The sequence below is a fragment of the Ammodytes marinus genome, assembly GCF_949987685.1.
Source record: "Ammodytes marinus genome assembly, chromosome: 8".
Classification (NCBI taxonomy): Eukaryota; Metazoa; Chordata; class Actinopteri; order Uranoscopiformes; family Ammodytidae; genus Ammodytes; species Ammodytes marinus.
The window spans coordinates 28,592,988-28,618,616 of record NC_137212.1 but is presented as its reverse complement, the minus strand read 5'-3'; the positions used below and the strand labels follow the sequence as shown (position 1 = coordinate 28,618,616).

Sequence of the window (25,629 nt, the reverse complement as noted above, 5' to 3'; positions counted from 1 at the left end):
ACTCTTTCTGCCTTTTCTCAGGCTAGGATGAACCGATTTTAATTTTTTTTGCACATTTATACTACATAGGATCTCAGAATTCAATACACCTTCACATTCAAACCGGTGAAGTAGGCCTTTAACTGACTTTCTGACAGATGTAGCGCAAGTTGAGGTTGAGACTTTAAGTGAAAGTAGCAATACCTCAGGGCAAAGCAAGATGGAGTTAAAGTGTAAAAAGTTAAATTCTCATTGGGCAGTAGAATGGCCCCTGTCAGTAACAGTGTTTTACCAGTACAGTGTTAAACTGACAGGGGCGTGTGTCTCAGTATGGAAGCAGCATTTTAAGATGTCACTTTATACGGTTAGGTATTTCATCTAGCAACAGTTCATCTGTAATGATGCTACAATTCATTATATTTCCTAAACTTAGAGGTATAAAGTGACATGAAATTGAAATACACAAGTCAAGTTCAAGTAGGCTACCTCAAAATCCTAGTGAAATGCGCTACTTGAATTACTGTAAAAAGTTACTTTCCACAACTACTGACAAGGGTAACATTTTTTAAATACTTTATCTAATTAAAAAGAATATCAATTTGTACAGTTCAAGAAACAACTAACATGGAATCATACCTCCTGAGCAATTTTAAATATTTTTTTTTTGCATTTTCTATGCTTTATTTATAGTGCAGAGAGGGGAATGACGAGCAAAATGCCCCTTTACAGAGTCTAGGCTGTGTTTTAACACTGTATTTTTTTTTCCAGGGCGTGAAGAGACATTAGAATTTAGAGAATAGAACTTGAGCATCATCAATTTTGTTAAAAGGCCAAAATACATTGACTTCCTGTAGGGTTCATTCCCAGATTTCATTGCTTTCACCTTGAAAATGTTTTTTTTTGTCCTTATAAGTGTGCTGATATTCCAGCCTCACCCCCGATTTATGCGTACATAAGGCTATGTTAAAGGACATAATCAAATCGTGCAGCACTTGAATAAATAAAAATCTACATATTATAATCTCTATAGGCCTATATATACAAGTTATGTAGCCTATTCCTTCATTATGGGGTGGTACGGTGAAACAAAGCAGTCACTTTACTAATCCCCAGACAATGCCTCTCCCTCTTCTTCCTGTGCTCTAGCGCCCCGCCCAGGCTCAAGCCCGACACTGCTACAATCAGCCATAATAGGCAGTGGGAGTGGACCGGTGGATGAGCCTGAAGCGCGCAGTCAGCCTGTCTAATTCTAACGAGGAGGAACCACACACTGTTGTCGTAAGGTGAACCCGCCCTCCTCCTGCCAAAAAAAAGAAAAAAAAAAAAGAGCCTCTTCCGACTTGAACCAGGAGCCTGTGTTGTCCGTAGCAGGATGCAACATCGATCTGTTTGCTTGTAGCGCTGCTGCTCCATGCGTCAGCGGGCGGGGAGGCTATGGATCAGGAATCCGGTGTGGCGGCGGCGGCGGCGGTGTCCGCAGGGAGTTTCATCCCCCTGAATGAGCGCGAGCAGCGGTATTACTCAGGTCTCCACAGCCTGTGTCAAGCTGACACCTCAGGGAAGCTGTCCTCTGTCAAAGTGGCGGAGCTGTTCAAGGCGTCTCAGCTGCCCCCGGAATCCCTGCATAAAGTGAGTGCACGTCCGACCGCATCATCGCACACATTCACACATCACATCTGCGCCTGCATGCTGCTTTGCTCATCACATGTTGTCATGTGTGAAGGGGCCGAGGCTGCTGAGATCTGCAAGAGACAGGCTCTCCAGTGTGGTACGAGCCATGATGTGTGTGTGTGTGTGTGTGTGTGTGTGTGTGTGTGTGTGTGTGTGTGTGTGTGTGTGTGTGTGTGTGTGTGTGTGTGTGTGTGTGTGTGTGTGTGTGTGTGTGTGTGTGTGTGTGTGTGTGTGTGTGTGTGTGTGTGTGTGTGTGTGTGTGTGTGTGTGTGTGTGTGTGTGTGTGTCAGAGGTTTTACACACCTCCTTTCTTTTACCCCTCTGTCACACAGGAAGCAAGTCCCCCCCTCCACAATAACTGCATTAGCTCTAACTGTGTCTGTGTCCATCCACTGCAGTATTGTGTGTGTTGATTGAGCATATTTGAATACAGTCAGGTTCAGGGTGAGGCTTTAAGTTGGAAGAGTTCAATTAAAGACAGGAATGTCAGGGGTACATGACGTGAGCTAGTTGTTGTGCACATCGTAAATCTCTCTTTGCCCATGTTGTATTGAGATAGTTTAGTAGCTACTGTAGGCAGTATGAGTTCATTGTTTCAAGGTTGCGATAAAAGTTGGTGCCATTCAGGTCTGAGACGTCTTTCTGTGTTTGAAGGACCAGTGATTTATAATAGTGAATATAATCACTAATGATGATCATATAACCACATCACAGCGAACAATTCATTTGTATTCATATTGATTAAGCTGTGTATTTACTTCTCTCTTGACCCACTGATCGTTTTGTCTGTATAGCATTGGGAAATAGAAAAGGTCTGAGCCCAAATGTGAGACACATTCAGGGTCATAGTTCTGTCTGACCGACCCCTCTAAAATCTTAAGAAAATAAAGCTACTACTGCAGTTATTTAAAACTTTAGGAAGTCTTCACAGTTTAGATGCTAAGACCATGATGAATTATTGAAATAGTCTATTGATCATGGTCCAAATCTGTGACGATAATTGGGAAGATAACATTCATTCAAACCAAGAGGAAATCTAACAGCAGACTCACAGAGAACGTTAAAGAGAGACGGTGTAACAGTCTAACTCTTTCATAAGAAGTGGTCAATTCACAAGCAGTAAAATGCACCTTTGCTCAGTTCAGTAAACTCTTTACTAGGTCTGGTATGACCAATATATGTTTTTGTTTAGCAAGATATTGCTTTATAATGGACATTAACAGGGGGAGCTTATGGCTTTCTTGACTTTTCTCCTGTTCTGCTACTATTGCACTTAGTTTTAGCATTGAATACATTGATATCATGAATCCACTGTGATGGATTACACAAGCCATGCGACTTTCAACACGTCTGCTAATTGAGTTATATAGTTGAACAGAAATGAATGGGAGCCAATGGTTGCCTTGAGCAGGAAGAACAATACAACTTCATATCCAAAACTAATATGCACTATTTGAAAAGTGGAGGTAGGCCTATATACATCATTTAGTTGAGCTAATACATTGTTCTAGCTAGCTTGACCCTTCAAGTTTCAGTAATTTAATTTTTTTTTAAACCTTGTCATACAAACCCCAAAATGTAAAATAGTCCAATTCAATCCTGGGAAAACAACAACATCTAACACTACGCCTCCTCTATTCTTCTTCACCATCTCATCAACAGAAATCTCTTTTTGATCAGTTATTCTCAGTGGATGTCACCGTTCGTCCTTGACAGTGAAAACACATTAGCAGGGGCAACTCTCTTTTTGTCTCTCTAGACCTACGTCAGAGTAGTTTTGCTGACCCATCACAGAGATATTATAAACATATTTTTTTCCAGCTCGGATGAACACAGCAGGTTGCCTCCTCCTCCATTGGCGGCCCACACACAGTCCCGTGGAGGGTGGGGGGTGGGGGGGAGGGAGGGTCAGGCAGCCCATTGTGTGTCTCTGCGTGGGTGTCAGGAAGTTTGGCACTGAGCTAGCTGCTTCCTTCCTGTCCGGCCCTGGAGCTTGGCCACCTCACTGGGGTGATTGACACACAGCCCTCTGAGCAGTGTGTGGGCCTTGATGCAGGATGCCTGCTGGATCACTCCTGGAACTCTTGCTGCTGACGCCCGGCCGGGTCGTTATGTCAAACTGTATCAGAGAACAGTAAATGGCTTATTTCCTCCAGGACATATCATCATGGCACACTAGTTTTGTAATGGTTTAAGTTGTTTGGTCAAAACCAAGGAGAATTTTCCATCATTGATGTATAGGGGAGAATGTGTATCTGTTGAGTCATGATGATTCACCTAGATTGAGCAGATTTACACAGGAAGGGGGTATCTATGTCTAGCCCTGATGTGTTTACAGGAGATAAGTAGTTAAAGCATGACACTGCTTCCGGGCTGATGTGACATTGTGTGTGAAGCCAGCGGTCCCCCAGCTTCCCCACTCTGCCCTTTAGTCGCTTGTTATGCTGATTACATGGAGGTTTTGTCATGTGAACAAGATAACAGATAGTGGAGCCAAGTGGAGCACATAGTGGAAGGATTGTTTAGCAGGGATGCTGACCCCCTGTGTCAGCAGGAACATAAATGTAGTCTTTGAAATTTCATGAGTGCCTCTGCTTGAGTTGTCTGGTATGCGTTGACTATAGAGACAGGTCTAGTTACCCGTCATGCTTGGTAGACTTGGCTGTAGAACCTGTCCGGTGGGATAAGGTGTGTGCTTGTTTAGGACATACCTTTCCGGAACTCAGCCATCCTGGTGCCGTCACATTTAGAAGTGGTAGTGTCACATGTTGGCTTCAATATTCGTTGAAGTGTGCCCAATGAGGGACCTTGTTCTTGGTTAAATCAATTCCTCTTTTCTTTTCTTTTTTGCTAGCGGCGAAGCATTTGCAATGTTGGTTCACTATTTTGGTCCATACTAAAATATTTATAATAATACTCAAAAGTATAAGAAGTTATTTGGTACAGACATTAAAGGTGCAGTGTGTAATAAAGTGTATTTTGGCGTCATCTAGTGGTGAAAGCTCTAGATTGCAATGTCAGAGAATTTATAGAAGCTAGGATGGCCTACAAGGACAAGAAGTTGGTTACTTAAGATCATCCACCACTGCCTCAAGTCTTTCCACACTATTAAGTGATGTGGTTAGGTTGTTGTCTGTCTGCAACAGACACCCACTATATATACACATAAGGCAGTTGAGTTTTCTCTTGTCAAAGCCCGGTGTCTGAATTACCCACAATGCAAGGTGACTGCCCACAGTTAGTTTGAGATTCATTCAGGTATGTCATGATAGTATCTACTTTAGCCTGGAGCTGCTAGCAAGATCTGGTAACCTTTCTTTCCAACAGCGCACCCTCAGAGATTTGATACATTTTCAAACGTGTTGTCATCAGACCCAACCGACGATGACTCGTAAGACATCACTTGAGGCTATTTATCAGATTTCATGCACCTCCCTTTAACCCTAACCCTTATTTCACATACTCAGTGGTACTTATACTCGGTGGTACTCTCCAAAACTTGAATAGACTTTTGTTTACTACTTTGGTTGCTACTAAATACTCAATACTCATTAATACCAGCCACAGCTGCACATTGGGTTTAGTGCTAACCAACAGATGTTCGCATGTTAAAGGAGCTGTAAGCGGAATGGTTCTTTTAGCTAACTTCCTGTCAGTTACTGCAGTTAGCAGTCCCCTCGCCCCTCCCTACGTCACCACATTAATGCATTGCGGTCTTCAAGCAGCAAGTTATCTAGCATCATCTCGGATCCATAAGTGTGATAAAACCGGATCAAACATGATAAAAACCATCAAAACAGACATTGGGAAGGATTTTTACCTGCTCCGCCATTGTAGGCGCATTCACATTCACTCATCTGTTGCTCTGGCGTGCACCGGCAGTGAGACCATGGAGTGTATATAGTATATATGAGTGAGACGAGTGACGGTTTGTAGTGTTCTTTCTTCTGATTTGGATAAAAAATCGGGATACTACAACATTTTAATTGGGCTATTACTGCAAATCAGAATGACTTGGAGACCTGTGATATGACGTCCGCACTCTGTTGAAGTGATTGCTGTAGGAATATGGAGTGATATAACACATATATATTAACACAAATAAACCGCTCACTTCACCTTTAACACGCTAGACAAGGTTAACTTGGTACACAATACACACTCAGCATCAGCTCATGAGAAAAGGCTCGTTTTCATTCGCCAACAATGATTCTTTAACATGAGATATTTGCTTGTGGCTTATTTGGTATTTTGCATATTAGTAATACATGATGTCATACTGTAGTTTAAGCGGATGCGCTCAAAAAGAACATCTGCTGACAATTAAAAAATAATAATGACAAATCACTTGCTCATGTGTGTCATGTCTACCATATTGACACAGAACATATGCAAACTTCATGTTCTCATTCACGCCGTAAACTGGGCATTTGATTGATACAATCTGTGGGCTGAAATGTTTTTGGCATTTTTCCATCTACCTTAAATAACTCTTCCCCCCCCCCCCCCCCCCCCACCCACCCCCCTTCTTGGGCAATTGATTTGACCTGGCTGGCTGCTTCCTCCAAGGCCCTTTCTGAAATAATCTCATCATTAGGCTGACCAGCACAGTGGACCTGACCCCCCCCCCCCCCCACTCCCCCCTCCCCACCCCCACTGTGTGCCCATCCTCCCACCGGCCTCTACTTGTTTTAGATCTTATCTCCCTGTGAGAGAGCTGTTGACTGAATACAATGCAGGTCAAGCAGAAATAATGATAATGTCTCATCGTAAGGCGAGGTGACATGCGCTTCCACCCGCCCTTCAACCTCATTAGACAGTGGGTATTAACTGCACTCCTGTCACTCATATTTCATAAACACATACCAGCAAATTATCTTTACTTTTTCTTTGTTGGTGTGGTAATAGAAAGAAAAAAAAAGTTAATCCATTGTTGCCATAAGAAGAGCATATAAGCTTCTCTCAATTGGATGTTTTGTGATCAGGCAGTCACCTCAAACAGTCCACCGGACCTCTCTGTCAAGCTGTGGCCATATGGCTTTTTCAATGAAGCAATATGTGTTGTTTTGGGCGTGTGTGTGTGTGTGTGTGTGTGTGTGTGTGTGTTTCCTGGCTTTCTCGTAATGTAATAAAAAACTAGTTGCAGTTTGAGGGTTATTGAATCACTGGTCAGCAAAAGGCCGGTTTGATGGATCAGAATTGCGTTTATTAAAAGTTGCTTCATCTCGCCGTTGTATTTAAGAGACTCACGTTCTTCGATTTCACACAGAGAGTTTATGTTCATGTAAAATCAGTTATGAAAAGTGAACAACCTCCTCTGTTTGGATTCTTTTTTCCTTCCAAAAGAAAATGTATTTCAGTTATATATTATTTAGGGATTTCCCCCCCCCCCCCACATAATCCTTAATCTTCCTTGCTCCCACCAAAGCACTCTTTGTACCTCTAATCGAAATGAGTCGTGGATGAACAAATCCCACTGTGTGCTGCTTATCCCTTTATACACTGTTTCTTACTTTGTTAGTAGAGCCCGTCATTTTGCACTGTACACATTATCTTCAGCATCCTGTAGAATAATCACATAGGTCCAAGATAGATTTAGGTTTCTGAAAATTGGGGGTGGGGGGGGGGGGGGCACTGAAGGCAGTATGGCAGTGTGATGGGATTTTTTTTTCATGGCAACATAATGTTAAAATTTCAAAGTCAAAGTCTTTTATTGTCATTTCTGATATATGCAAGACATACATCAGAATCAAAATGGTGTTTAACTCTGCCCCACAATGCAGTTGGAACGATAAAATAAAAATATAGATAAACAAGATAAACATAAACAATATTTACATAAGATGAATTCTAAATACTAAGTAGTGCACATATAAAACAGTATGTATAAAATAGAATAGAAAGTAAAAAGAAGATAAGTTCAATTGAAATGTGCAATGTGATGACAAATATTTATGCAAATTTGACTCTAATGGTTCTGTCTTTCTCAAGGTGACGGAGGTGTGTGGAGCCAAGCGTCTGGGCTACTTTGGCACTCCTCAGTTCTTCGTGGCCCTGAAGCTGCTGGCTGCCGCACAGTCCGGTCTGCCGCTCCACCTGGAGAGTGTCACGGCCAGTAAGTGTTTTCTGCTGCTAGCGCTAGTATACTGCTGCTGCTACTGCTGAGGCGTCTTAGGAGAGCAAAAGGGGATCAGGAGATTATCTTAAACATGGCAGGATTTGCTCTAATCTGGATGAAAGGGGAGTCGCGTGGAAAGGGCTAAGTGGGTTTGCCCTTATTACAAGAGCACACAATCAGTCACACCCCCGAACCACAGGGGAAAATCTTGTTTATTTTTTTTGTTGGTATGCACAGCAGCACGTGACGGTTCTAAAGGATTATTAGATGCAGTATGCAGAGTGTTATACTGTCGGGTTCAGGAGTGACTCACCTCGGCACGAGACACGTTTTGAAGGAGCTTGATCTTGATTCATTCCCTCAGTCTATTTCTAGATTGTGTCAAATATGTTTTGGTACATGAAGCTCACCATCAGACCAGACTAAACATATCTTCCTTTTTTATACGAGTCTATCCGTCCTATACCTAGCCTCCCATGATGCCTTGAGTGAATCAAGGGGCGCGACATCAAGTCACTGAACCGGAACTGGTGGTTTCCATGGTAGCTGTATTATTATTATTATTAGAGTGATAAGGAAAGACACCTCCTGTTACATCTCAAATGACCCGAAAGAAGTTGCCTTATATACCTAACACAGGCAAGTACTTTATTGAACTTTTAGTTTCCGTGTCAGGTAAAATAGGAGCTGAATGCTGATGTGAAGCAGGAGCAGTGTGAGCTGCTCTGATACTGTGTGGACAGCGTTTTTGTAATGACATGTTACATTACATTACAGTGGCATGTTGCTGCCAGGCCAGGAAAAGAAAAGGCCCATCAGTACCAAATTATAACATGATTTCGTTATGACGTGAAACTCATGTTTGACTCATTTACACAATTTGATTAAGTAACATCATGCCCTGGTTGTGTCATGGCGGTATTCCACTGTTAATTAACATGGTGGTGATACTGAGATAAGCAAACTGTGTGTTCACGAAGAAGGACTTTTAAATGATTGGGGCTGTTCAGGAGTAAGAATGAGGCCGACCCTCTGGAGATATCTACATATCAGCAGAGACGGCTCCATGTTTACATGCTACACCGTCTCAGTTGCAGCCAGGGTGAGTCTGTTGTGACCTAAAATACACTGAGGCTTTGTGGAAGGCGGAGCTTAAAGAGAAATGCAGGCTTTAAAACGGACCATTTCAGACAGAGGCTGAAAAGAGGAGACTTAGCAATGGCACTTTTAGAAATCATTTTTATTTCTTTTTTGGAACACTACACCATGAAATACATTTTTTTTTGTAGAAAGCCAAAGGACAATTTTGTACCTGAAAATGAGCATAATATGTGATATTTAAATAGTGGTGTGTGTGACATATTTCCAATGTAAAGAGGAAAAAGAACAGCAAAAAAAAAATATTATTATCTTATGGTAAACAAGAATTGTAAAAAATAAATAAATAAAGTCTCCCTGTCTCCCCTTTTAGATCTACCTCTGCCCAGATTTGTTGGGCTGAAGAATGAACCAGAGACGCGATACCCAGCCGTCCCCCCCAGCAGCATAGAGGCTCAGGGGGCTCAGAGTGGGACGGCGCATGCTACCGCCTCCTGGTCCCCAGCAGACAGGAGCGCCTTCAGACACCTGGAGGCCAGCGTAGACAAGAAGGTAAGCTAGGCATGGAATGAGTAATGTGTCCACTTCTGGCTCTCCTGCTGGCCCCAAAAAACATCCCTAGCGTGTTAGATTCAAGGCGAGACACTGCAAGCGAAATGTTTGTTTTTTTCAAGCACTTTTCAACGTTGAGATTTTTGGCACATACTGTTATAAATTAAAGGTCAGGCATTTAGGCATGTTTGATTTACCGTATATTGTCTGCTTGTGTATGTATATTTCTCTAGACAAACATCTTTTAATGGCCATTATCTCCAAACCAAAAATCTCAACTTCTATGGTATCAACTTAACTTTCCATAATCATTCTTGCACTATTCTGAATGTTGTCACAGAAGGTTAATATGTTTTTAATTGTCTGAATAATGGTACCATGTGTTCTTAAAAACATGCAGAAAATGCATTCCTATTAAGGGCTGTATCAAAACTGTGTTCAGTAAAAACGTTGGACACTAACACGTTGTAAAAATGAAATGAGTATTTGAACTCTGGCCTCATCCAACATCTACATTTTGGGTTTTTAAAAAGATGCAACGGTACACAAAATCATTAGTTCCATTTTGCCAAATTTGCATAGTTATTCAAACTTTTCTGAAAGAGATATAACACAAAAAAATAATTGTTTAGTTAAGTATAAATAATAATCAACTGATTTTATTTAACATTTTAAGCATGGATAGCTATTGAGAGTGGCTGCTATACTGGGAGGACATGTTGAAAGTTGACCTATAGGACGGTGCACTGAGCTAACACATTCCAGTCAGCTGTAAGCACCAGAGCAGAAAGGCCTTGTTGTTGATTAGAGAGATTAGTGGGTAAACGACAAGCCTCCTTCAAGATACCAGACCAGAGGGTATCTCCAGACACACACCATAATATAGACTGTGGATCCCCCCCCCCCCCATCACTTACATTAGAGGCACATTACAAATTAATCTTTTAGTCGCCCACCTGGAATCCCAATGTCCCTGGTTGAAGTCAGAAGTCTTTGTTTCATCCTGGCCTTACCCGTCTCTCCTCCCTTCTTTTATTTTATTTTCATCTCTCCTCTCTCTCTATAGGGCATACAATTAAACCCCCAAAAATTTAAAAAATCATTGCCAGTGGATTGCAGCATTAAGTCTGTCAAATTTATTTTAACCTATTAAAACTGGAACATACAGGGGCTTTCTGGTGGTAAAGATATGCACCACCGCAAATAAAACAGCACTGGCCAGGGACTTTAGTTGTGTGTCCTTTTACCTCTCTCTCTCTCTCTCTCTCTCTCTCTCTCTCCACACATTTCCTGTCTGCATCCAAACTGTCAGCTCCTGAAACATGCCAGAAATATGTAGTCTTTGGAAAAAAAGGTAGAACGTGAGCTTGGAATAGCAGATCAGTTCCAGGTCAGTTACATGACAGTGTGACTTTAGATCACCCCTAACATTAAAGTGCGGCTAAAAAAAAGTGCATAACCCAGTTTCCAGCAACTTGTCAAATCTGTTCTAGGACTAAATACACAGAGGGGTATTATCAGAAATATTGTCAGGAATACTTTAGTCAAAATAGAAGTTTATTTCAATCAGCAGAATACTTTGCAGTAATTATATTTGGCGGTATGGTTCTGATCTGGGTTCTCCACACCCTCCACACGTGGAAAGCTTTAAGGCAGAGAGAGCCATCCCTCTGTCCTCCATGAGCAACACGGAATTCCGAAAGGTGTCGAGATCTGCAGCAAGGACCCCTAAGGTTCAGAACAGAACAAGTGTCAATGACAACAGAAATGACATTGATAGACAAATACAGTAAACAAGGAGGTGGTGGGGTGGAGGTGGAGGTGGGTAGCAAGAGCTTGCAGAGGAAGCAGCACCAGTAGGCAGGCTAGAGCAGCTTAAATAAGGCGCCACTTTGAGTGGATGGCCAATGGGATGCTAGAAGCGGAAACTGGCTGTCAGCTGACGTGCCGAGTTTGACAGCCGGCTTGACTCCGTATCCTGCCTGATCTAACGCTATGCTCCATTTATTCTGTTCCCTGAAGGAGCCTCGGTCCCCGCCACGATCACCATGCACTTCACCACCTGGCTCTCCACTGACCTACCGCAGCTACCCAACCTACGCCAAGCAGAGGAATGGAGCCGAAGCACAGAGCGGTAATACAGTTTCCACTTCCGCCACAGCAAATAGACCTCATGACTTTGTTTTTAAAGGCACGTTGCCCAGGCCGGAGGAATGAAAAAAGGTTGGATTTAAAGGTGCTACGAGGAACTTTTAAATATTAAATATAATAATAAAACAGTCTAATTTTTCCTCTGATGATCATAAAAGACATGTTACAGCAAATGAGACCATCAGTGCAAAGAATGCTATTTTTATATAGTTTTTCTTAATGCCTTTGTCATGGGTAAGCTCATTTTTTCTTCAGTATGTTTGGACCACACTTTCCTTGATAATCGCTGCTGCAGGTAACTGAAATTCTGCGGCATATCTTTCATGAATTACACATGAATTGGATTGAAAAAAGTGGAGGTTTTACGGCGTCGCTGACACCTGTTCAGCTCTGATATTATTTTCTCCTCTCTTTACTCCCTCCTGGTCCTTTTGATCTGCAAACCTGTCAGATCTCAGTTGTGAGGGGTGTCATCTCTGGGAAATCATTGTGTGTTCATCTCTGGCTGGCTTCTCCACCTGAACACTGTTTTATTCCTCCTGTCCTCTAGTCTATGAAAGCAAACACTCCTCGCGGCCCATCGTACAGCCAGACCAGCACTCCTCTCCCGGCCACTACGGGAACAAAGCCACCGTGGAGCATCCCACCATGGCTCGGGTAAAAACAAGCTTTTTTTTTCTACATTTAAACAATTCATTTCTGTATTATAAAATTATTTCATTTTCTACTGTAAATCAAAACATGCTTTTAAGGCCTACAGGACTTTAAAATGCCTTTACCGGCATGTATTTAATAGCCTTCGGAAAAGTGCTAAGAATGACTACAGAAAGTTTAGTTGATATAAGTGCTGTAGAAGCTAAGAATTTTTTAGATAATTGCGGGTAAAAGACGGTTGTATAGGAGAAATATACAAACAAACTGGGTTTAGGAAAATAAACATCTAAATGTATATTGTGGATTTTTTAAAATTCATACTAGTATGAGAGAGAAGACATGTTATGGAAACTACATAGACAAAAATCTCAAAATTGACCAGTGCTTGAAAAACACTATAGTTTTTTGCCTATGTGTGGTTTTGTGTGAATGTTCCCAGGCTCCCTCCACAGAGAGGCTGGAGCAGCAGGGTGTGGTGGACTACTCTGACGATGACCCCTGGAGGATCACAGAGGAACAGCTGGAGTATTACACCAACCAGTTCAAGAGCCTGCAGCCCGACCTTGGGTCTCTCATCCTGGGTATGCCCCGTCCTCACACCCCCCCTCCTTACCCTCTATTTTTACATGAACTTTTTTTTTAAATCAATATGTAACTATGTAATTTCTTTGTGACTCTTTTTCTAGGGACCATTGCAAAGAATTTCTTCACAAAATCCAAGCTCCCGATCCCAGAGCTTTCCCACATTTGGTAAGTGCTTAGTCACACAGTGCTGTTGTGTTGTCCTTGTGCTGATCTGGGGTCAGCCAGTAGGCTCAGCATGCCCACAGATGCATGCCCAAAAAGCCTCGCTGACCTTTAACTGTCTGCTCTTACTCAAACCGAAAAAGGCTATTTATATTCACTGCGACAAAGACAGTGACCCATTACAAGAACATTTTACTGGAAAATAAAACCTTGTCATCTGTGTTAAAATATAAATGAGTGAATAAGATGTTAAAGGATTGGTTTCTGGTGAATACTCTGTTTGTTTGCTTTCTTGCCAAAATGTCAAACTATTCCTTTAATATTAAAGCCATGTTTAGGTTTTCAGTAAGCTTGTATGCCATATGATTATGCAGTGTCAAGATCAATAGGCTAAAATAGTGTAACTAAATACTTGTTTTACTGCTCTGCTCTGTAATTTTCAGAATAATTTGCGCGTTATTACCAATAATGTGAGCTAGATTATGGAACCTGGCACAAGTTATAGAGAAAATACTAATTATGTAATTGTACTTTTTACTAAAACATATTAAAATCATTCAAAAAGAAATCAGGAAATGACCCACCAAAATAAAAGCATTATCAAAATAGTTAAAGTTTTTCCTTTTTTTCCTTTCTGTGTGGCCTCAAGTTAGATTGATTGATTGATTGAAATCCTCATTAGTGATAAACCTAAAAGTTACAACCAGGGTTATTGTTCGAGATATGATTTGCACACCTCCATTCTCCCTCCATTTTATCTTTCAGGGAGTTGAGTGATGTGGACAGAGACGGAGCGCTCACTTTCCCAGAGTTCTGCACAGCCTTTCACTTGATTGTGGCGCGTAAGAACGGCTACCCTCTGCCAGAGAGCCTGCCTCCCAGCCTGACTCCAGGCTTCATGCAGCAGGTAGAGGACGTCCCAGATACTCCTGAGGTCAGAGAAAAAGAGCTGCTAGCCTGAAAGTTACAAAACATATACAGTCCCCTCCAAAGGTATTGGAACGGTGAGGGCAATTCCTTTATTTTCACTGAAGACTGGAAACATTTGGGTTTGACAACAAAAGACGAATGCAGCAAAGGATTTGCGACAAAATATTACGTTTTATTCACTTTCATTTATTTTAAGTCTTATCTGTTCCAATACTCACCTAAAAATGTGGTGTTCCTTTACAAATAATGCTATCTTCTAAGTTAGTTGTGTATCAGATCCAGATATTAATACCTGGAAATGAAAGCTGAAATTTTGATCTATTGTCTCATATTCCTATTTCGGTGTGTCAAACCCAAATGTTTCCAGTCTACAGCAAAAATAAAGGAATTGGCCTCACTGTTCCAATACTTTTGGAGGGCACTGTATGTCCCACTACAGAATTAAACTCTATAAACATGTGCTGCTTCTTTTTTTTTTTTTGCAGAGTGCAGACCCTCTCATTGTATTTGTGGATACTGGACTGAGGCACGGCCAGATGGTAAACCAAATCCTTAGATATACCCTGGTGCCAGTTTCTAAAAATAAAATAAAAAAATGTTGTGAAGTGCCTCTCTGGTGCCTGTAGGGGGCACTAACAAGCTAAACATGAAGCTGCACCAACAGTCAACATGTTGAGCTTTGAACTTGGACTTCCTTAAAATGCACTGCACTTTTTCCCTACGTTCCAAATCGCATACTTACTCTTTTTTCTATCCTACATACTACATCTGACCATAAAAATAATCCAGTTAGCATGCAGTAGGCATACAATTGGGACATACTTTTGCTTATTTATTTCATCATAACATTGCGCCTTGATCTTGCCTCTCGCTTTTATATCCGTTGCATCCCCGGTTGTTTTCATACGAAGCGATACGGAGGCTCCGTTGATGTGACGTCACTTCCGATGCGCACAGGATTGTGGGCCAGAATTGCCCAAATAGCATGCTGATTTCAACACTAAAAACCCAAGAATTGGGACATCCCAAATTTAATTTCTACCATACTAAATAGCAGAACGTATGGGGATTGGAGCGCAGGGTTTATTTCAGTCCGTGCAGGCAGTGATATCGTGTTGATGCCATTTATGTTAAAGCAGATTCTTCTTCTTTAGGACCGGAGCGTTATAGAGAGGCTCCAGCCCAGCCTGCCCACAACCAAACAAGAGCTGAACGAGGACTCGTGTAAACAAGGTAAATAGAGCGTTTTACAAAGCAGAAAAAAGTTGTTAATAAGCCACTTAATAATTTAAAAAATAACACAACATACCCACCACCCCACGCCCCCTAACCAGGCATACAATAAAAGAGCACAGAAATGCCTTACCTATCATCCCATCACACTAGAACAAAAAACAATGGAGACAAATTTAAATCAGTAAAGAGTAAACACTTTTTTGGGGTGATTTTGGAGTGCATCTTTACCTGTGTGTTCCTGTGTCTACAGATGTAGGTGTGAAGAGGGTCAAAACATCTCAGGACAAACAGACTCTGCAGCTGGCTTTCCCCCGGAGGCCAGGTGATACTCAAGCCCTTTTTTAAAGCGTGGGAGAACAAAAGCTAACACCTGTGAATTAGTTAACATATCACGCTACTCTCAGTAATTTCACTTTTTCTTTGTCACATTTGCTGAAAACAGTTCAATAGCGATTTTCATAATATAAACTAAATATAGACTTGACTCTTCAGAAACTACTTACATACTTTTCTGTTAACATAGAATTGTTTTGTATATTTTTGTAATCAAATAAATCAGAAAAAATTACATCGAAAATATATGCTTTATTGATCAACTTTACACACGCAATTGAATTATGTGGTACCACAGGGAAGTAGCTGCTTCTCATTTATAACAAGTCAACCAAGAGTCAACAATCTGACACACCTTTTTCTTCCTTTTTAACGTAGCATTCCTCACAGAGCCGCCTCACGACCTGGACCCACAGATGAGAACGAAAACTAGACCCAGGTGACACTGCACACACTAAAACTGGGTTACAATTCATATATTTCTGAGCTCCTGCTTTGCTCGTTTACTTATTATATATAACATACTCTATAACTCCTGCTATGTGACCTCACCTGCAGATCCTACTCCAGCACTTCCATTGAAGATGCCATGAAGAAAGCCGAAGAGCCCCCGACCCCTCCTCCTCGACCCCAGAAGACCCACTCCAGGGCCTCCTCGCTAGACCTCAACAAGCTCTTCCAGCAGGGCGCTCCAGGTACCCCCCCAGTCCACATCTACCCACACTGCTTCTCACAACACAGGCTCAAAGCATTAGCTGCCTAGAGCTACGGAGCTTTCTGCAACCCGGTTATATTGTGTAGTCTGTTTATATTGGTTCTCCTTTTCATGGGGGAACAAAAAGGGGAAATGGAGATAGGTGGGTTTTATTGTTCAGTTTTCGTGAGAGTCGGTGTCTGATTGAGAAAATATGGGTGTGTTATACAATATATATGTGTTCAAATGGAAGTGAAATGTGACTCCTGGGAGGAGAATAGAGGGTAAGCCACGGTAGTTTATAGCTGCTTGATATAGTGTCTGTCTTTCAGGGGTAAAAGGTGGATGGCTGCCACCTCCTCCAGCCCTTCCTCCCAGACCATTAACCTCACAGGTAAGCCTGCTTTTATTTTGGCGGGGGTTCATCCGCGCTAATGAGCTCTGATATCAAGTGATCAAAGCCTTTCTGTTGTTCTTCTGAACTGTACAAAATGTCTCATCAATTATTCAGTGCCTACAATCTCTCTCTCTCGCCTGCCAGGTGTCTCACTTTATCAACGTCCCAGAGAAAACTCCCCAGAAGAAAGTGCAGCAGCCAAACTTTGCCGACTTCAGTCACTTTAGAGAAGAGGTGAGCGTTTTTTTTTATGTCTGCTATAGTGAAAAACAAGGCAAACTTAAAAAAAAAATAAAGAAATTCCATCCCCAGGTTGTCAGCGTTTTTCTCTCCCCTATTTTCCACTTTCTTCCATCTCAGACGTTTTTGCCGTAAATGTGTCACTGGGGTCGTGTTTGTCAAATCCACAAGCGTCTGTGTCAACACGCGGCTGTACTCCAAGAGTATGAGAGCGGCGCGCATCAAAGGAATACATCAAGCATTTATTTATGGCCGGACTGATGTGCCGCTGATTTAGTCTCAACCTCTCTAACCTCCTTCTCTTCTCAACCTCATGTGCCTTCACTGGCACTTTTTTAATATGATTTCATTTGTGTGTACTGTGTGCTTGTATCCTTTTTACACAATATGATCATACAATTTCATGTTCAAACATCCTCCGAGGAACTTTTAAAAGTTAGTGAAACGGTCAAAATTGTTCCTCTGATGATCATAAATGACCTGTAACAGCAAAGGAAAACCATCAGCGAAAACAACACCATTTTTATATAGTTATTATTATTAATTCCTTTGCACGGTTCCGATCTCCCGGGAACTTAGACAAAACGATTAACGGCAGGCAGACCGGAAAAGCCTGTTTATGAATGGTACTAGTTAAAAGTTGACTTTGCTTCACCATTGTCACAGTACAATTATCAATCATACACATAGTTACATATAAATACATTCATTGCCATGCGATCTGTCTTTCACTTACTTCCCAAACAATCAACAAATAAATACAGTTGCGCACTGATGTCATAAAAAAACTACAGATTTATGTCACCTAACTTATTTGATCTAATCACTCTTATGGTCAGGTATACATGCCTCAGTACTTACCAAAAATCATAACAAATATAAAACGGTAATGCAGAAATATGAAACATGCTTCTTTTTTTTCCCCCAAACCTCCAATTTCTGAAATTGCAGATGCTCAGCTTTTTATATAAACAAGACTCAAGTTTCTTGGCTAATCTCATTGAAGACCTTCTTCTTTGTATATATTTGAGCATCCATCCTGCTGGGGAGAAGGCCTTGAAGGCTCTCTGTCTTCATGTTTTTCCCCCCGTTTCTCCGCCTCCTATTTTGACAAATCACATGTAGTTCTTTAGGGTCAAAGGGCAATGCAGCCCCTGATGCTATCCAAACACACTGGGCTCAATCAGTCCTCTCTTATCTCGGAAGTCATATGATCGCTGTAATCCTTCCTCCATTACCGAGTTAGACTTCATTGCGCGGCCCTCTCTAATCATTCATGTGTGTTTGCATTTGTTTGAGGCCAGCCCCAGTCTGCTCTCCATCCTCTCCATAGCCTTTTGCCTGTGTGTGCGGTATCACCTTCCCTCCGTCTCCCCTCAGGATGTTTGACTTAAGTCTTTAATTAAAAGAAATGAGATTGGAAGATCCCAAAGGTGGCTGTGGTCCCTGTATGTTTATTGTTCACTTAAGTAAGACAAACTGAAAAGTCATAGCAGCCCAAAAAACCCCTACAGAGAGACATAAGTGAACTGCGGTGAAGGCGGAGTTAAAAATAGCTTCCTCAACATAAAACATGTCAATCTTAAGTTAAGGGGTTGAATACATGATACCAGCTTTTTTAAAAGGAAACCCTTTGGGAGCAGTTCAGTTTGCAGTCATGGCGAATGGAAAAACGTCTGAAAAAGTCTACAGGCGTTCACTGTTAAAGGTGAAGTAAGCGATTTATTTCTGTTAATATAAGTGTTAAATCGCTCTTTATTCATACAGTGATCACTTGCATAGTGTGCGCGTTTCATAAAGCCGATCTCTCAGTCACCCACTCTGCATGTAATTGGCAAATAAACTTTTCGGGGATCCCACTACTGATAACCAATCAGAAGAGAGAACGCTACAAACCGGCACCCGTCTCACTGCCGGTGCACGCGCAGAGCGACAGATGGGTCAATGTTTAAAAATGCGCCTACAATGGCGGAGCAGGTAAAACCCCTTCCCGATGTCTGTTTTGATGGTTTTTATCATGTTTTATCACACTTACTTATCTGAGATGATGCTAGATAACTCGCTGTTTGAAGACCGCAGTGCATTAATGTGGTGACGAGGGGACGAGGGAGGGGACTGCTAACTGCAGTAACTGACAGGAAGTTAGCCAAAAGGACCATTCTGCTTACTGAACCTTTAAGTGATTGTTCATTTGCATTGTTTGACAGAAACAGGCGAAGGTGTAACTCCTCGCAGGTGTTAACCTAAACCGATGTTACGTTCATTTATTCTCTTAACCTTACTTTGCTAAACTTATCTTTGTCACTTTACTTCATTATCTTATCTTACCTTCACTTTACTGTACTTTACTTAAAGGGACTACTAGGAACTTTTAAATGTTTATGAAACAGTTTAATTTTTCCTCTGATATGAAATAGCAATATATAATAGCATCAGTGAAAAGAAAGCTAGTTTTATATACAGTGGTTATTATCAATGCCTTTGCTCTGGTTCGATATACAGCGGGCTCACCGGAAAAGCCTGTGTTTACGAACGTTATTAAATTAAAGTTTACTTTGCTTTACCATCGTCATATAACCGCTACTAATCTGACATAGTCAGTCACATATACTGTAAATACATTACCTCATTGCAATGCATCCTGATGTCTCTCTTTCACTTGTTCCTAAACAACTGCATGTGCCACTGGCACACTCATGCCAACATCTTTCTGACAGCTGCAGGCCCTGGAGTTGTAAAAAGACTGCCGCTTTTGTCCAAAGGGGGCACTAGAATCAACAAAAAATAAAAAGCTACACCTGGACACTTTAACTTCCATTTCCTTCTATTTACTTTACAGTAGTTCCCTTTACTTCAATTGTCTTTGCTACATTTATGCTCCATTAACTCTACTTGTCTTTACTTCACTTACCTTCACTTTTCCAGACTACAAACTTTCCAGTGACAACGGCAGGCTCAGCTGTGGGGACACTGGGCGGACAGCCAGGAGTGATGGCACATCTTTGTATATTCCTTACAAAGCACAGCAGAGCTTTAATCTACATAACTGTCAGTCCTAGGACCATCCACACTCAGCAAGTCTCCTCCAGAGGCTGGAGACATCTGCCTTCAACCTTCCTGACGTGTAAACACATTCAGACAGAGAGTTAGACTGGGTCAAAGTCAAAGTCATCCCTCCTCTCTTAAGAAGCCAGTTTCCTCCGACGGTCTATTTGACAAGTACTTCTTCAGCCCTCACATTGCTGCAGTGAACCAACCGTGACCTTCTGTATGGTTGATGTGACCACACATGCTGCCTGATGGAGCCGCTGCGGTTGATTGCCACTGCAGCAACTAATACAGTACTTTAAAAAAAACTGTTTCCATGGTGTGGTTGTGTTTCACATCCAACCGGGCAGTGAATGTCAGGGTCAGTTATATGCGTCCGCTTGCGTGTCAGTTGCATGGCTCGGCAAAATTGTTTTGTTTTTTTCAGTTTAACTCGGATGCAATTTACAGCGGCAGCTATAGCCTGTTTAAAGCATCAGGAAAGTCCCAGGAATTTTCAAACTGACAACCGCAATGGAGACAGGAGCCCAGTAGAAATAAGTGGATCAAATTCGCTAGGTTCCAACATTAACAGATGGGGAGATGATGATGGGGTGCGGAAAAGTTACAGAATGTTGTGCCCGGTAAGAAATGTCTTCAACGTTCACAAAAAGACTAATCTTTTTCTTCTAAAATGAAGAAATTGACCTTGGTGTCTGGGCCTTGTCGTCACACTCTTTGCACTGTTAACCTCTGGGCTGAATGAAAGCAGGTGGTGACACTTTATGCGTTATGTCTAGTAGAGAATAATGTCTGAAATGCAGCAAAAGGAGATGCAATAAAGACTAAGTTAATCCATCATGGCTGCCCCGTGAGCAGGCAGGAAGCACCAGATCGTGGTCCCTGCAGGGAGGCTTGCTGATTTATCCACGGTCGGGCGGCAGGCACATTTCATTCTGCCTCTTTAGCAGCTCCCTCATATCATCATTTCCTCACTTCATAACAGCACCATACTCTGGCCTTTAATCCTACAGCTCATAAGGCCCTTGCAAGTATTTTTTTGTGATATTGAATTTCTTCCTCGTGCCATTGGCTTTTTGTCTGTGTTTGCAGGAGGAGAGCGGTGTGAAAGCCGAGGATCAGGGTCCGCGCTCTAGGTTTGGTCAGAGCACCGAAGACTTGACGATTGCTTCAAAACAGGTTTGGCTAATGTAGAGATGTGAGAGCAAATGCTGGTTATTGTTTTATAACTTCATATTGATAGTTTTTTTTTCTCCCCTTCAGGACGTGACTGCAGTTTCTCAGGCGCCACAGAAGCCGGTCCGCAGGAAATACCATCCGGAGAGCCAGAACCCAGAGGCCGCACCTCCATCCGCCATGCCCTTTCCTACCCCCGCCAAACCCGCTCAAAAGTTAGATCCACTTCTATCATTTAGTTGTAGATGTGAATATGAATGAGTAGAATTAGCTCAAACTAGTAGCACTGGCTTAAATTGTGAGTGAGTCGAGAGAAAAAAACAACATTTGTGACGTGACGTGTCACTTCACGCCTACTCTAATCAATGTTTTAATGTTCACGTAAAAGAGTCGTTCTAAAAATTCATCTCCAAACTTCCCCCTTAGCTCTATGAAACTTTATAGCCTCTTATAAATTCATTTTGGTTTTTATGGGCTGCGACCTTTAATGCTTCGGTTCATTCTCCTGGTCATATTAGCATAATTTTTTAGCCGGAACAGGAAAAAGATCCTGACACCCTCCTCTGAATGCTACCTGTCTGGTACCAAACAGGAGACAGACAATGTTAGCATCTAGCGAGTGAACATAGTTTGTAACGTTTAGCAGAAAAATAGCCATATAGTTCATCATTAAGAAGATAGTAGACCTATAGAGGAGAGTGAATATTGGTCAGCTTAACATGTGAATAGGATTTGGTTAGGTAAGTTGTACAGCTTTTATTTAGAAAATGAATTTCAAACTTTTGGATAAACTTCTCTTGCAGGATGCAGTCCAAACAGAAGAGGGAGATCCAGATGGCCATCCGTAAAAACAAGGAAAGCAACGCAGTGTTGACACGCCTCAACAGTGAGCTGCAACAGCAACTCAAGGTCAGCCCCATGTCCTGTTACTGACAGCTCAACACACACCTGTAGATGCGACTGCAAACACACACACACACACACACACACACACACACACACACACACACACACACAGCAGAATTGTGTGTGTGTGTGTGTGTGTGTGTGTGTGTGTGTGTGTGTGTGTGTGTGTGTGTGTGTGTGTGTGTGTGTGTGTGTGTGTGTGTGTGTGTGTGTGTGTGTGTGTGTGTGTGTGTGTGTGTGTGTGTGTGTGTGTGTGTGTGTGTGTGTGTGTGTGTGTGTGTGTGTGTGTGTGTGTGTGTGTGTGTGTGTGTGTGTGTGTGCGCGTGCGTGCATGTCAATTATGTGAGAACGGGTGTGGACTACATAAGTGGCCTGGGAAAATACACAGTTTAATCAAAGGATAAGGGACTTCATACACGACATCTTCACCACTGGTGTAGTAGTGTTCACTTCAACACTGCGCTGAGAGAATTTTGATTGCGTGGTCAGACGTTGGTTGAATTCTGCCCGTTCTCAAATGAGTGCAACATCAACAGCTCCCCCTGGTCCGGTCTGCCCTGGTGAAAAGCTCCCATACTCAACTGTCTACTGCTCACCCCAGCCGTCACTCAGAGCTGAACTAATGGCAGAGGCTGGGACTGTTTGCATTGGAGATGTGCCGGCGACTCACGCACACACACATTTGGAACATGTGCTGCATGCCTGTCATTCTCCACACGTAACCAATACAGGAGTGAAACCTTCACGCTCACATGCAGCACATTTATAGCTTTACTACAACACACAGTAAAGCAGGGAAAAAAGGAGTACACTTTTCAATTTCAGGTCATTCTCAAGAGAGTCCAAATATGGGGGGGGGTTGGATTTCAAGCTTTCATAATGGCATTCTTCTCCCATAAGTTGCTTAGTCATTTATTTCGCTCCAATTCTGCTCCTTCCTCAAAGCATTTGTGGAATTCTGCAGAGAAAGGCACATGCGTCTTTATATAGACTCAGGCCTTGTTGAAAATACCAAGCAGCCTTTGGCATTCACAACTGTCCCACTAAATAGAGCCTGCAGGGCTGGTCAGGCATCCAACTGCAGCCGGGGTGCAGTGAGGGATGGAAAAAGGAATCGCTATACCCTGACTTTTTCCCTGAAGTTGAGTTAACATTTAAAATTAAGTGACAGCTCGCGGATATTTAAATGAAATCGCCACAGCTCAGAAACATATTGTGCCCTTTAATCCAACCTTGGTTATTTACTACTAACTGTGAAAAAGGAAGCTATCATAGGTATTTTGATGTACAAACCGGGGACATTCTCATTCTTGTTTACTGACTCTGACACTCTGGACATTCCACATTTTCTACTCTGCCCTCACGGCAAAATGTCGTATTTCGATGCAAAATACCATGTAATCTAATGAGCAGACCAGCAGCTTTTCAATTACATTTTATGATGATAGTGTCCTTCCTTGTAAACGTTCCTGTAATGCAGTAGCACTCAAACAAGGGTTAGCCCTCCCCCCGACCCAAACGGCAATCTTATGTCCTCACATCTACTGCCAATAACATAATCTTTGCACGTTGCTAATTCTACCTTTCACAACACATTTTGGGGTGTAATGAATATACTTTATGGGATGAACCATGTTATAAGTCAATAAATAGTAGCAACAAAAGAGCTTATTAAGGCAGTCAACTGAAGTCCCCTGCTAAACTATCATGGCAAACTCTTCCAACTGCAACATGCTGTATATCCATGTACCCCTTTTATCAAGTTGGTGCACCTAAAGCCATGGGCGCACTGACCACTGCTGTTCTTTTAGCACATCCCCAAAGCCCTACCCTCCACTGAGTTCAGTCTATATGTTCCCCTGTGGGCTGAAGTTAGCAAGGTCCCTCCCTGCTGTGAAAGAGCTTGTGCACAGTGACAAAGGTCAGAGACCAGATGCCAGGTGTCAACGCTGTACATATTCTGCATTCTCACCATAATCCATACTAGGGGAATTGGCTGATTAAACTGACTTTGTGGCCTTTTGCTCAGTTTGCCCTATCACCATAGCCTGGCTCCGCCCGCCTACCTACTTCTGCTCAAATTTAATTTCCCCTTCAGTAGTCAGTCTGGGGCTGCAGTGAATTTCTCAACTTTAGCTCAGGAAAATTTCGGAACGTCCAATCAGCGAACAGAGCGAGTTGCTGAGAACGATGAGGTCGAAGTCGCGCTCCAGTTTCAGTTGAATGCTGCGTTCCTTTATACTCGGAACTCGGAGATTTCCCGACTTGGTAGTTCCGAGTTCCGACCTGTCTGTGTTCCAGTGCTTCTGCTCACGAAAGTATGGACGCCGACAACCTTTCTCATCCAAATAACTAAACATTAGGCTCTAGCACGTTACCGTTGCCAGGTACCGGTAGATCCATAGACCACAATATGTAGTGAAGTCGGAAATTTCCGAGTTCCCATTACAACTGGAATTATTACTCTGCAAATAAAGCGAACGATGTCATCACTTCCCGAGGTGTGAGGAGTGCAGTGATCAAAAGGTTGTGTTGTTTTATTTCATTTATTTTTTTGGCTTTAGGTGGTTCACCAGGAGAGGGTCACCTTGGAGTCCCAGCTGGATGTCCTGCGTCCAATGGCCTCGACGTGACTGAGCCTGAAGTCTGGTTAGAAACTACACAGGTGTCTCCATCACACAATGAATGTTTGTGCCAGGATACGGAAAGCTGTATTTTTGTCATGGAAACATAAGAAATGTATAAGAGTTGACAATGGAGCAAAAAAGTGCATTTCTGACTCAACGCACACAGGGTCCCACATCGAGATGTTACTCTGTGTTACTTTTAATGATGTTCTGCAGGGTTAAACCAGACTTTATTTTACTTTTCTTAATCACTGTATGATATGTACATGTAAAATCCATTGTTACTTTCTAACTTATTGTTTTCTCTTTAGATTTACTGTGTGTCTCTCCCCCCATGAATATTACTTTGCTTACAATGATAAAGTGCTCTAAGCTTGTCTTTTCATGTGTGGTCCAAAGCAAGTGATGGTGCTAGGGATTCATTTACGATTCTGGTTAACTTTTTTTGCACTTCGTCTTCAAAAAAAAATGCACATTTGCAGAGTTGTACTTGTTGTTGGAAAAAGGCCACATTTGATATGAGTTGGATTTAATTTAGCTGTGTTTTTTTTTTTTTTTTTTTACAGCAGGCATACACAGGATTTGATAGTTGACACAGAAGCAACTTGGACACTATTGACACTGGATTAGTTTCAAATATTCATTTTCTACCATTTTCTTTTAATTTAAGTGCTGTCTGACTATGATTTACTTTTTAATCCCGTTTATGTTTATTTTTCAAAGGAAGAGTTAGTTCCTCCTTCACAATTTTACCGAAGTTCAAGTTTGAGGAAAAGCATGATTTTTGAAACTATAACAAAGCAAAAAACAGTGTCGAGTTAAGAGTAGCAACTAAAAAAAGAAACGAGCACAATTTTTCCCCTAGTGTTTTGCCAGATAAATTTCAGAACAGCTAATGTCTGTCCAAGTAGATGGAGTTTTGACTAGATCTATGCATTGAAGTGGTGCTGCTCATGCTTGCTTTTTTTAAACACCATTCTTTCCAACACATCCTGATTGTTTATGATGGCAAAGAAGAGGTTGAAAGCAAAATGATGATGGCATGCGTCATACTGCATGATTTGCTATAATG

The 25,629-nt window shown here is 42.0% G+C and overlaps 1 protein-coding gene across 1 annotated transcript; it reads left to right on the top strand.

Annotated features, from left to right (window-relative positions):
- Positions 1-1,294: 1,294 nt before the first annotated feature.
- Positions 1,295-25,629, top strand: reps2 (RALBP1 associated Eps domain containing 2). The gene is made up of 19 exons (XM_080032552.1): positions 1,295-1,608; positions 7,642-7,765; positions 9,240-9,418; positions 11,441-11,552; positions 12,120-12,226; positions 12,663-12,804; positions 12,910-12,973; positions 13,736-13,904; positions 14,386-14,439; positions 15,055-15,133; positions 15,387-15,458; positions 15,848-15,908; positions 16,028-16,164; positions 16,496-16,557; positions 16,705-16,794; positions 20,941-21,027; positions 21,112-21,239; positions 21,828-21,933; positions 24,495-25,629. Exons 1-19 carry the CDS (start codon positions 1,414-1,416, stop codon positions 24,561-24,563), a joined length of 2,037 nt encoding a protein of 678 aa, XP_079888678.1. The 5' UTR covers positions 1,295-1,413; the 3' UTR covers positions 24,564-25,629.